Genomic DNA, 13283 nt, shown 5'->3' on the forward strand with positions numbered 1-13283 from the left:
GGGCTCTTTCTATTATGAGATTTCTCTGATTACTGGCCAGGCTCATCATTCTCCAGATATCCTCTTTCCACTTCACTTTTTACATTACTCCAGTAAAAACAAGCACTACAATTGGGGGTGGAGGGAGTTCACAATTTTGTTATTTCTAACTGTTAGTATTGACTCTTCTAAGAACATGTTGGCCAAGTTGAAATGATTTTGCCCAAATAAAAGTATCCAATTATTTGACATTTGATATGCAGCATAAACCCACAGTATGACTATATGGTTCCTTTCTGCATTCAATGAACATTAATTGGGCATTTTTTTTGAGCACCAATACTGCTGGTGAGAACACATAGTCTTACTATGTCATAGTATTGGTAAGACATATACACAAATACTTATGAGAATATGTGACATTTATATAATGCTTACCTAGTAGGAAAACCAAGCACTGTACTAAGTACTTTATAGGTATTGAGTTATTTAATCCTTCCAATAACCCGGGGAGCTAGGTAATAACCCCCTTTTTACATGAGAAACCCAAGCTCAGAAAGGCCACATAATTTGCCTGAAGTTACCTATTTAGTGACAGAGCTGCCTTAGTCCAGAACCAATGTGCCTAACCTCCATGCCTCACTGGTTCCTAATTTGATTCAAGACAGTATAAGTTAGGTATTAGAAGTGCAAATCAAATGATATATGGACCCAGGTAAGTGAGAATTTCCTCTGGGAGCCCAGTGAAGAAAAAGTGTGGGCCTTGAAGTTAGGCAGGCCTGGGAAAATTACTTAACCTCTATTAGCCTCAGTTGCCTCATCTGTAAAATGGGGCTGATAAGGAATAGAACTACTTCATAGGTGTGGGGATTAAATGAGTTAATACATGTAAAGTATTCATAACAGTACTTGACACATGGCATATGCTCAATAAATTTTAGCTATATCATCATCATCATCATCATCATCATCATCATCTGTGGGGATATGCAGAGAGGAATGGGCTGCAACAGGATTGCACTCTGAGGCTTCAGTGGCTGGACTTGCATGTTGAAAGTTGGATTATAAGTTGCCAGAGGGAATCCCTTTTGAGTTGACTTTGAAGCACAGTGAGCTCTATGTAGAGCAGTGAAATGAGTCAATAAAGTGTCTCCTTGCTCAAAAGAGTGGAACCTGATATTACCTTGGGGCAGGACATTGTCTCCCAAAGGCCCTGCTAAAATGAAAACTATACCTGGGAGGCAAAACCTCAAATAACTATTATTAACCCCCTGGCTCAAGTGCATTCATCAGATTAGCTCCAGCAGAGATTGGCACTTTTAGGAAATAAGACAGGGAAAGTGTAGCTCTAACCACTTAGCAAATAGTTCCTACACACCCTCATGAAGCTATCATTGCATATCAATGTTTCTATTAATGTAGTTATGGGGGGCACTCATTTGGAGGGTGTATGGGCTTAATCAGGGATTGGAGTATCATGGTTCCTAAAAATAACCTTACAAGGGTTTATTCCCATTAGCACAGTGATTTCAGGTACATTATCTCATTTAATCCCATAGCAACACTGAAGGGGGAAAGGTGGAGATGATCATTCCCATGAGACCTGGTAAGTTTAGGTGATTGCAGTATGGCCCTATAGCAGATAAGAGTGGAGACTAGAGACCCAGGTGGTTTTCCTCCTGTTTGGAAGACTCATTCCAGGTAAATAACACCGGGAAGATGATCTCAGCTACCAATGCCCACTGTTCACAGCCTGGGCCTTTTGAATGAAGATGCTCTGCTTCACATCTGTAAAATGGGGCTGATAAGGAATAGAACTACTTCATAGGTGCCTTTTTCCCACTGGAATGTAGCTAATGAGCCACAGGCTATTAACACGAACCCTATTTTACTCCCTTCCCACTACCTTGATTTAGGCAAAAGGGATGTTTTTGAAATTATTATTTATATATTCCAAAGTATGTATTGAGCACCATATCCCAGGGAATATAGTGATACAGCTGTGAACAATGTGGAGAGCCCTCTCTTGTGGAGCTGACAATTATGGTGGAGACTGATTGTAAATAAATTGTGCATGTGCTGGATTGTTTTAACATATCAAACATATTTTAAATGTACCATGGACTCTCATATATTTTTAAAATGTATATTTTATTGTTGGCAGTATTACAGATGTCCCCCATTTTCCCTACTCCTTTGCCCCCCTCCACCCAGCCTCTACCCCACCCGAGGCCTTCACCACTCTATTGTCTGTGTCTATGGGCTATGCATATATGCACACAAGTTCCTTATTTAATCTCTGATGGCACACATACACATTGTCCAATGTATTTTTTGTGTAAAGCTGGACCTAACACTTCAAGCAAACTGCCTGGCCTGCTGAAATGTAGAAACACCTTTCAATTTAGTCTTTTAACATGTGTTGAGTGCCACCTATGTGCTGAGTCCGATATTGGGGACTTTGGAGAGATGCAGAAGAATGAAAAGACAGGGTCCCATCTTAGAGGGTTCCCAGTCCAGTGAATGAGGCAGCCTCTTCCCTTGGGAGTTCCCAGGCCGTAGGAGCTGACAGTCTAGTCGGGGAAGGCAAACAACTTCAGGACCCACTTACAAAGGGGAATCCCAAGGACAGGCAAAGTGAATCCAGTCTAGACTGTTTGGACTTGGGAAGACTGCCCTTGTCTCGCAATGATAGGAAATAGGAAAAGGGACGCCATAGCAGCTGCTGTGTGTCCCTGCAGTGAGGAGGAACCCAGGGCAGCCCCTCCTGGAGTGTTTGTTATCCTGGCAAGTCTTCTGGGTAAGATGAGATTTGAGGTGCAGCTACAAGAATGAAGAACACAGGGGCTGGGTGGCATTTCAGGTAGAGGGTGCCTCCTGGGGCCATTGGGCAATTAAGCAGTCTTGGGCACAAGCCTGGGCAGTCATAATCAAACCTGGTTGAAGTTTCAGAGGAGATAGGAGGGCCAGTGTGTGGGAGTCTTTGCCAAGCCTTTGCTGATGGAAAATGGTAAGGAGAGGGAGAGGGTCAGAGATGTTCCCCGTAAGTTTGGGCAGCCTGGGCCGGGTCCTTCTCAAAGCGTCCAGGATCCTTGACAGCTGTTAAGTAAGCGAGGTGAGAAAGGGTTAAGCGTGCCCCTCTACCGCCCCAAATTCTTCCTGTGTTTGAAATCCTTCAGGTTTCCCAAACCCTCTGGCCCCAGACAGGCGGGCATTGTCTGGGAAGCAGTTGTGGGTTGTCAGAGGCAGTGCAGCCTTTGTTGTGGGGCCACCTCTAGGTTCCCTCTGGCGCCCAGGCCGGGGCTGCAGAGTGCGTGCCTGGAGGGGGGCGGTGCGGGAGGCTCGCCCCCTCTCCCTCTTCCTGGCCCCCTCCCTCCAGCCCTCCGGATGACCACATGACCAAGTGGGCTCTCCGCCAAGCTCCAGGCTACAAAATGCAGCCCCTAGAGTGAGTAGGGAGCATTCTCACTGGCAGCCTGGACCACGGGCAGCTGGAGCCGCGGCTGAGCAGCCAGCCACTTTGGAAAGAGCTCGCTGCCTTCCCGGAGCCCCTGAGGCCAGCTTGGCGGCGCTGCCCACTCCAAGGAGGGATAGGCTGCAGGAGAGGGCAGAGGCAAGCACGCGCGGCCGGCCAGCCTGTGGCGCGGCCCGGGAGCCCCGCGAGCTCCGCGCCCACCAGCTCACAGGAGCCTAGGCGAGCGCCTTTCTTGGCCTGCGGACGCCCGACTTCTCCACCTCCCCTCCTCCTGGCCAGGCTAGAGGAGCAGCATGAATCTGTGGCTGTGCGTGCAGGCGCTCCTGCTGCTCTGGCTCTCCCTGACCGCGGTGTGTGGAGGTGAGTGCGTGCCTCCGGTAACCCGCGCTTCCCTCCTGCTCCCCGGCTGCCTGTGCCGCGTTCTCTGCCTCCCGGAGCCCGGAGCCCGGTGCCCGCCAGACAGCCTCTCACTGGCCGTAGAATGACAGAGCGCCCAGGGTAGGGAACCGTCGGCTTCGGTCTCAGGCATCACCCCACCGGCACCTTGCCACTCCTGGTTGCCCCTCACAGTCCTAGAAGCTCAGGGCCTCTGGCTTGCTCCCCGTGTCCCGGGCTCCACATCCCACGTGGTGGAGGGTGGCAGGGGCATGTCCTGCTCCCCTTGTGGGTCAATGAAGTGAACTGACCTGAGCCCGGTGGGCTGGGCTCCCTTGTTCAAGGTTTCTGGACCCTGGAGGTTTGGAACCGCTGGCTGGTCTGGTCCTAGGGGGCAAGATACTGGAGATGATGTGCCAAGATGCAGACGTGACACTTGTTGCATAGGCAGGAGCAGAGCGGTGGGGGAGTGGAGCCCAGCTGTTGCTCCTTCAGCTGCATGTGGTCAGAGGCAGCCAAGCTGGTCCTCTCCACACTTACTCCAATGTCCTGTCTGGTCTCTTCTGCTCCTGCGCAGGAGGTCCAAAGACTGTTCTTCGATATCCTGGCTCAGCTTCCCCTTTGCCCCAGGTACAGGCATGCTTCACCTTAGTGCCCTGTCTCCAGGCACCAAACCAGGAAACAGTGCCTAACTTGATGCCTCCATGCAGCTCAGGGAGGGGGAGTCCTTTTGCCCCCACCTGCACCACATCCCCCACCTGGCACACTTGGCACTGGCACTCCCTTGCCCTCCCTGAGCCCTAGCAGTCCCAACCCTTGCTGCCTGTCCTCTGTGTGTCAGTGTGTCCTGAGGCTGCCAGCTCCCACCTCCAGCTGCCACAGTCTTGTGATCTGGCTGACACTGCTGCTGCCTGCCTGGCACCATAGAAAGAAAGGCCAAGACCAGGTGGATTAATGCCCATGCTAGGACTGGAGTCACAGGAGGTGGGAGCAGAGGGGAGCAGAGGGCAGGGCAGCAAGTTTCCTTAGAGGAAGAGCACAGGGCCCTACTTGGTCCCAGACTCTCCAGAGCAGGAGAATGGCCTGCAGCCCAGGAACCTCTGAGGGGCCCAGTGCGGCTCTACTTCTCTCTCTTTGTAGGTCCCCTCCTTTCTCTGCTCTTGTCTTATGACACTGCCCTGGCCCTGGAGCACTGCCTGGCTCCTCAGAAAGGCACGTTGGTTGAGTCTGGCATCGCCTGCCTTCAGCTAGCTGTCCAGTGGTCTTCCTCTCAGGGCCTGAGCTCTGGGTCAGCCACCTCCTTGTTAAGAAGGGAGCAGACTTTTATCCTTAGAAACTCCTGTCAGGCAATCAATGGCAGGAAGAGAGCAAAAGATATGAATAAAAAACACCACCTGGGCCTAGTCTATGAGCCTACTATCCAGTGCAGTTGGCAAGACAAGACACCCACCAGACACCACTACTGCTAAATAGTCCAAGGTGATGCCTTCGGGGAAGAAAGAGTGGCTGCAGAGATGGTGTTCCAGAGGAAGCTGGGTTTGCCTGATCTGCATAGCTGGTGCTTCCCCAGAAGCTATGGGGAGACCCTTGGCCAACTGGCCACCACTAGAGCCCTTTTGGGGTCCAGCTGTTAGGGCAGTACTGGTAAAGGGGAGAGCTGGTTTCAGAGGGAGGGGACACTATGTTTGGCCAAAACCCTGCCACTTCTTGCTTTAATTCACCCTTCTTCATTAGGCTATCTTCTACCTATCCTGATTTGGGTCAATTCGTTGCCTTCACCTTTTGCTTAAGCCTAGCACAGCAAACTCCCAAAGCTCTCATTGCCTTCTCCACCCCATGACCTCTCCTGGAGCTGAGGACGGGCACCTCCGTACAGGTGGCAACCAGCCAAGGGTCTAGATACCCATGTCTTATTCCTCCTGCTTTCTGTCCTGGGTCAGAAACAGGAACCCGAGAACCACATTTCCCGTGGCCAAGACTTGCCTGCTTTCCCCACCCAGAGTCCCCAGTCAAAGTCCCAGGCCTGAAAACCTGAAAACCATACTTTCTCCATAACACACTCTGTCCTAAGTTGGAATGCCCCCCCACCCCTCCACCCAGTACACACATACTCCTCCACTGCCTCCTGACCTGAGATACACTTTGCTCTTTTGAGTCTGAGAGCTGCTGGGCCAGGGCCAAGTGTTCCTTGTTCTCTGTCTGAGTACCTTTCTTTCTCTCCTTCTCCTTCTCCTCCCCCTCCCCAGGCCCAGCTCAACGCCTGCAGTCACAGTGATAGTATGAGAACAGCCTACTGTACCCCTCCTGCTTAGGGCGGGGCAATCACGGCTCCATCCCTAGTTCCTATGTGCTAAGCATCCATGTAACCTGAGTCAGGCCTCTCAGTGGCACAGGACTAACGCAAGTGGAAGGCCAGGCTGCCAGAGCGTAAGATGTCCAAGGGTGGCAAAGCTGGCATGAGAAGATCACTCAGGGCACTGGGATGGGGGGGCTGGGCAAACGAAGGAAGCTTCATCCTGGAGACACATGCAGGACCCTGAGTAGTGGAGGGGCAAAGCCAGCAGGGTCCCCACAAGAGCACCCATGTGGGCTTTTAAAGCTATCACAAGATAGGCTAGATGACAAGAGGAAAAACAGGTGCGTCATTCCTGGTGCGGCTGGTGTTCCTGAAAAGTCACAGGTACCTCCTTGTGCACTGGCAGGCCTGGACTTCAGGCAGCCTGAAAATCAAACTCTGTTCATTGTTGACTGTGGTTCTCAGAGCAGAGATGCTGGGGCTTCATTGCTGGTGGCACTTTGGAGAGCGATGGCTCGAGTCCTTCTAGCCTGGAGATTCTTTGGAGGATTGCTCCAGCCTCCCGTTAAGTAGTAAATGGGTTGGAAGAGACCAAGTGCACTGAGAAAGGCCTCCATTTATAAAGGGGAATTCTTTTGTATAACCAGGACCTCTGCAGTGATGAGAATTAACAGCCTTTAAAAGTCCCTTTGGACAGGATAAAGCCTGGGTTTCAGGTGTCTGCTTATCTTAGTGTGAGCCAGACTCAGAATCAAAAGTAGGAAACAGGTGGGTGATGGGATCAGGGTGCTGGAGGAGCTGCAGACTTCCGGTTACAAGGACAGTGAGCCGCCTCACCCGATAGGATGCAAGATGCTAGGGGCTTCTGAGTGGCTGATCTCCAGGGCCTGGTTGAATGCTCAATCAGCTCAGGGAGTTCTCTGCAGGCTTAGAGTCTAGACTTCTCCCTGGCCAGAGTCTGAGGCACCATCCTTGTTTCCCATCCTGTTTCTCTCCTCCCTCCCCACTTAGGACCCATCACCCCTACCCTCCCACCAACACTTACAGTCCTGGGTGTTGAGCATTTGGAAATGATACACTCCCCAATCCAGGCACTGTGCCTCTCTTCTCCATGCCTACTGTACCCTTTGGCCATAGCCTGTGCCATTGCCCCATGCCCACTCCACCCCCAGTAGTTGGCAGGGATGCAAGAACCAAGGTCTTGCTTACATTGTCAAAGCTCCTAGGATCCTTCCCTGTGCCTGGCCACACTCTCAGCACAGTCCTTCATGCCCTGAGTATTTTTCTGGCACTGCATCCTCATCAGCATTATTCTTATTGGCCTCAGTGGGCAAGGAGAGCCTGGAGGGGACCCGGAAGCATAGGGAAGAAGCTGAAGCAGCTCGGGAAGGGGACTTAGTGAAGGTCCTTCCCTCCTCCCTGCCCCCCCCCTGGCCCAGACCCTTTGCCAGTGTAACTAAGAGGGTAGATAGCTCTATGAAAGTTGGAAGTGACCACCTGGCCCCTGTCCATGCCTACTGCCCTAAAGTGGAAGTTTAATTTATATTTTAATTCTCATTAGGTGATGGGTTTAGGGGAGGAGTCGACATATTAACCCATCCCAACCAGAAGCATAGAAGTGTGGCTGGTAAACAGCAAGGTTGTAATGGGACTATCACTTTTCTCCGGGGGGGGGGGGGGCGGTGTGGAGGACTAGAGTGAGTGTGTGTGTGTGTGTGTGTGTGTGTGTGTGTGTGTGTGTGTGTCTGTGGAGAGAGAGAGAGAGAGAGAGAGAGAGAGAGAGAGAGAGAGCGCAGCGGGTCCCAGGAGTCTGGGCAGGGTGGGCTCTAAGGACAAACTCACCTACTTTCAACCCAAGAGGAGGATCAACAATTGGAAATTGTGTGCAAGTGGAGGAGGAATCACAAGAGCCAAGGAACCAAGGAAGGATGCTGGAGGCAGGGAGGAGGGAAAGGAGGAATGGCCAGGGGCAGCCAACGAGGTGTGTGTGGGGGGGTTATATGGAAATTGAACTAGTGGTGGGGATTCTTAGATGGGTGGAACTGGGCACCAGGGAGAGGGATGTAGCTGAAGGTAAATCCAATGATGTTGGGGAAGAGAGGCTGGGATTTCTGATCACTGCTTCGGAAGCCATATTTCTGCAGGCCAGCCCCATACTAGGCATTGCATGAGCACCCTGCCAGACTGTCTCTTGCCCAGAACCATCTCATCTCCCTGCTCTGCCTATTTCCAGTCTTCCTTGGTTGGACTGCAGCCTCCATGAGAGCCGGCCCATGTGCCTTCTGCCTCATGGAAACCAGGAACACCCAGCACCGCTTGAAGTCTACTGCCAGGGCTTGGTCTGGCATCAGAAGGCTTCTACTCTAAGCCAAATGTGGACAGATGCAGAGCAGGGTCCAAGAGAGCAGAAGAGAAGCCAACTGGGATTGAAATGGCAGGAATTTGCATCAGGTAGAGGATGGGCATGTGATATGAAAGGAGATAGGGGAGGTGCCGACTGCAGCAGCCCAGCCCCCTCCTCATGCACAGACTTGCTGCTTCAGGTGGCCTTTCACTCATTTGTTCATGCATTCATTCATTCATTTATTCATGTAATATTTATTGGTCTCTAAATCTGGTCACAGGCTGAGTAGAACCCAGCATAAGGCACACATAAGAGTCAGAGGACTTCCCCTCCACCAGCCATTCCCACAGGAGATGTGAGCCCAGGAGATGCCTAAACATTGGTGAGATGCCAGGGGTGAGGTATGAGATCTCCAGCACTCAAAAGTGGGCCATCTCAGCCCTAGGTGGTTTGGCTCAGCAGAAAGAGTGTCAGCCTGGGGACTAAAGGGTCTCAGGTTCGATTCTGGTCAAGGGCATGCACCTAGGTTTCAGGCTTGATCCCCAGCCCTGGTTGGGTTGTGTGCAAAGGCAACCGATCGATGTGTCTCTCTCACATCAATGTTTCTCTGTCTGTCTCTCTCTCCCTTCCACTCTCTAAAAGCCAATGGAAAAATATCCTCAGGTGAGGATTAAAAAAAAAAAAGTGGGCCATCGCATAGCAAAGGACCTAGGAGTACAATGACATGATGTTCCAGATTTGGCTTTACAGTACTTCAGCAAAGAAAAAAAGAAAAAAAAGAAAAGGGATAACAACAGCATATGTGACTCCCTCTTGAATCTGGGTGATGGGTACGTGGTGGTGGAGGCATTTATTTCACTGATGTGTTGTGTGCTTGAAATGTCTCTAGTGGATCAGTTGCAAGGGGGCTTTATTGCCTGCTGTGCCCCAGCCAAGTACAGGCATAGTATCCCAAACTGCACCCCCAATTATGTTCTAAACAAAGAACAAGTTTGTGCCTGCCAAAAACATGACAGGACTGTCAAAAGGACATAAACTGAGTTCCATAACTTTCAAGATGTGAGGTAGGTTCCATTTCCCCCAGGACAGTGTAAAAATTGCAAATTGTTCATCAATATAGAAGACAAAAACAAAGAAAAGCTTTGAGGAATGCCGCCTCATGGAAAGATTGTCCCTTGCCACAGGCCTGTGGTCTGTGGTCCCCTGCTTATTTGAACCAGCCTTCCTGTTAACAGGCTTTCTCCTTCTTGCAGGGCCGCTGCCACAGCCTTCTGTCAGGAAGGGGCTGGAGGAAGGCAATATCCACCACCTGGTGCAGCCCAAAGGGTCCAGGAATGGACCAGGGCCCTGGCAGGGAGGTCGGAGAAAATTCCGCCGCCAGCGGCCACGCCTCTCTCATAAGGGCCCCATGCCTTTCTGAAGCAGGTACTTGAGCCTCTGGTCAGTGGGTGGTGTGGGAGGGCTGGGGGAGGATCAGCCTTGAAGCTGGGTGACCCTGTGCTCATCACTGGTCAGACACCTGCCCCAAGAAGTCCTGGCATCACATACAACGGGACTTACAGGGCACCCGTCTCACCCCCTCATTTTGAAGGAGAGGAGACCCAGACCCAGAGAGGGGCTTGGCACTTGGGAGCCAATCTCCTGGCTTCCCAGGAGTTGGGTGTTGGCTCCCCTCCACCCTGGGGTTGGGCAGGCTGACCTAGTTGGAGAGTTCTAGAAGTCTTAGGGAATCTTGATGAGCTGTGGATCCTGACCAGAGAGCGGGAGGAGGGAGGGGGCAGAGAGCCTTGGGGGCAGCAGGCAGAGAATTAGAAGAGTTGCCCAGGGAAGGAGAGAAAAATCAAAGGTGACAGCAGAGAGAGCAGGGCCTAAGTCTGTCCCTGGCATGTTGTCTCTTTCCCTGTAACAGGACAGGGTGGCACCAACTCAGAGGCTTTGGGATTTAGGTTTAGGGTTGTGAGCGGAGAGGGGTGGGGGTGGGTGGTTGCAGAATGAAGGCTGTCTCCTCCTTTCCCCAGGTGATCGCTTTGACAGAAACATGTCAATGATTTCTCTCTGGTCATTTTTGTCTCTTTAGGACTGAAGGGGCCCTCAAGTACTTCCCCTCTGCACTTCTCTCTACTCCATAGATTGGTCTGCTTCTCTGGAGCCCTTATATCCATTTGCCTCTCATCTTGCACACGTCCTAGCTGCTGATGGTCCCAGCTCTTCTCACCCACCAGCATCCCTGAATGACGTGGCCCTTCTCTGGACTGATTTGGAGACCCAGCACTGGAAGGCCGTCCTTTTTCTGGATCTCGTCCTGCTCTAGTATCCACCTCTCCCACCTAATACCCCAACTTCCAAGCAGCCCTCCCTTCCTCAGGTTTGCCCTGGGGGCTGCATGGAAACACTCCCTTCTTCAATGGGCTCCAGCAGATCCCAGGTTTTCATGCCAGTTGGACCTTTAGCAGGCCTCCAGAGGGAAGTAAAGAGATGAGCAATGAGAGAATTTAGTTAGAGGCCAGGGGCTTTGGCATGTGACAGGGTGCCTTGGGGGCATTGGAGTGTGTGTGTGGGCGGTTGGTGCTCTGGTGAAGGGGAGGGGTGTAGCATTGAAGAAGAGGAAGAATAGCTTTGTGGTCACTTTCTCATCCCCATGTTTGGCCTGGTTAAAGATGAGGCAAGGGAGAGGGGCATGCAGCACTCTGTCACTTCTCTCATCTTACTGTGTCTTCTAACACTCCTCCCAACTCACTGCTCCCCAACTTCCTCTGCCCCCCACAGCAAGTTCAAGCTCTAGCTCAGGAGGGGAGGGTGATGCGCCTGTGGTGGCTCCATACTCTCCCAGGAGCAAAAGCCAAGCAGATGTGTTTTTGCCAAGAATCACAGAATATCAGAGCCAAAAGGAATCTTGCAGATCACTAACTTCTGCCTCCTTATGCAAACTCCTGCAAAGACAGAGGCCTAGAGAGGGACAGTGACCCACTGAGGGTCACTGCAAAGCCAGAATGAGGACCTAGGTCTCCCAAGTCCCTCTTGATGATGTCCTCTTCCCTGTTGATGTCTTCTCAGAACGTATTAAGTGCCTTTTCTTGGGGTTGGGGCTGGGGCCGGCTGGGAAGGGAGAGGACAGTGGACTGTGAACTGCCCCACGGTGGAAGTGGCGCGGTGGCCGTGGTGTGGAGACAGAGCTGCTCCAGCCTTCCTGGCCTGCCTCTGCTGCTTCATTCCCCAACCTGGGTTGAAAAATTCCTTAACTGGCCAGCTGACACCATTCCGTCAGCACTCCCAGACCCCCAGTATTTTCTTAGGGGCAGCTCAGGCACTGAGATTAGCAGTCCAACCCCAGCACTGATTTTCAGGAGCTCGGAGTTGGCCTTGAGTAATTGGACTCAATAGCCTTCCCTTCATGTTGACTGGACCTTCTTTCCTAGTGGCTTTCCCTTTGTGGGAGGGGGAGGGAGAGAAGAAGGAAGGGAGGGAGGTGAAGGAGAGAAGGAAGGATGGGAAGAAGTATAGGTCTGAGCAGGCTTCCTTCTTAGAGGCCTCCCAGGAGTGAAGAAAAGGGGAGACAAGAGCCTGATGGCCATCTATGTATGTTTGGGGGCAGGGGGATTCAGGGCCCCCAAGTCCCACAATGACCCTTATATTGCCTACCTGCCTCTCACCCTTACCTCTGCTGCTGCTACTGCTACTGCTGCTGCTGCTTTAAGGCCCACCCTGGGAGCCCGCCTGGGCACCTGTCTCTCCCCACACCCCTCAGACTCAGAGGAGGGGCTGGCCAGTGTCCAGAAAGCCTCTTCTGCCACTGATGCCCCCACCAGGAGCTGGGCCTTCTTCCCCCTCTTCCTCTCTGTATCTCCTGCCTCATCAGCTGCCTAGCCCCACGGGGAAGGGAGGAAGGGGGGGCATGGGAGATGGCACAAGGCAGTGGAGGCAGTGGGGGGCTGGGGGGCTGTCTTATTTAAAGTGGTTGTGTATGATTCTTATACTAATTTATACAAAGATATTAAGGCCCTTTTCATTAAGAAATTGTCCCCTTCCCATAGTTGTGTTCACTGTGTTTGTAAAGATTGTTCTATGTAAATATGTCTTTATAATAAAGAGTTAAAGATGACAATTTGCCCTTACTCGTGGAGGTCATGTTCAGGAGAGCCCTTCCTGTCCCCTGAGGTCCATAGTTGTCCCCAGGCCTACTTGTTGCACATGCAAGGCAGTATGCTTGCATCCCAAATCGGTTCCAGGTCAAATGGCCACAAACCAATTTGCCACAAACTCACAAAAAGAATCTCTATGCTTAACGGCCGGTTCACATAAAATTCAGTCCACTTTGAACTGTTTTGGCATCTGTTGGGTGTCCTAATTTTTTTTGCAGTGTCATCAAAAAGGATTTTTAGAAAGCAATGTATTTAAGAACATTCTGGTTAAAGGTGGGATTTCTACTAAAAATTGTTTTGTATCCTTGGTGGGTGTCTTCTACTTTTTGAACACTTTCGGGACTTTTTAGCCAGTTTGCCTCTCTTGAAAAATGTTATGTTTCCTTCAATAAATACATTTGGTAATGACTTTGTATGTATCACTTTATGTTTCACAAAGTAAAGGTGCTTGATGAATGCGATAGCCTGAAAAAGAAAATGCAAGCAGTCCGATATAATTCTGCCCCATCTGTCTCACTTCTTCATGCTTGTTACCAAAATACCAATACCTTGAAGAACACAAAGGAACATTGGGTACATGGTAATTCAGTTAATCAACTCCTTAGGTGCAAACAGGCATGTGGATGCAGAGTAAAACCCAGCAAGGAAGAGCCGCGAGTGATTTAAAAAAAAAAA

General features: G+C 51.1%; 1 protein-coding gene across 1 annotated transcript; it reads left to right on the plus strand.

The window, feature by feature from the left end:
- The first annotated feature begins 3430 nt into the window (after positions 1–3430).
- APLN (apelin) lies at positions 3431–13017 on the plus strand. Its single transcript, XM_079766040.1, has 3 exons — positions 3431–3814; positions 9723–9894; positions 10547–13017. The coding sequence occupies exons 1-2, from the start codon at positions 3748–3750 to the stop codon at positions 9887–9889; spliced, it is 234 nt and encodes a 77-aa protein (XP_079622166.1). The 5' UTR covers positions 3431–3747; the 3' UTR covers positions 9890–9894; positions 10547–13017.
- Positions 13018–13283: the final 266 nt, after the last annotated feature.

This window comes from Cnephaeus nilssonii, assembly GCF_951640355.1.
Source record: "Cnephaeus nilssonii genome assembly, chromosome: X".
Classification (NCBI taxonomy): Eukaryota; Metazoa; Chordata; class Mammalia; order Chiroptera; family Vespertilionidae; genus Cnephaeus; species Cnephaeus nilssonii.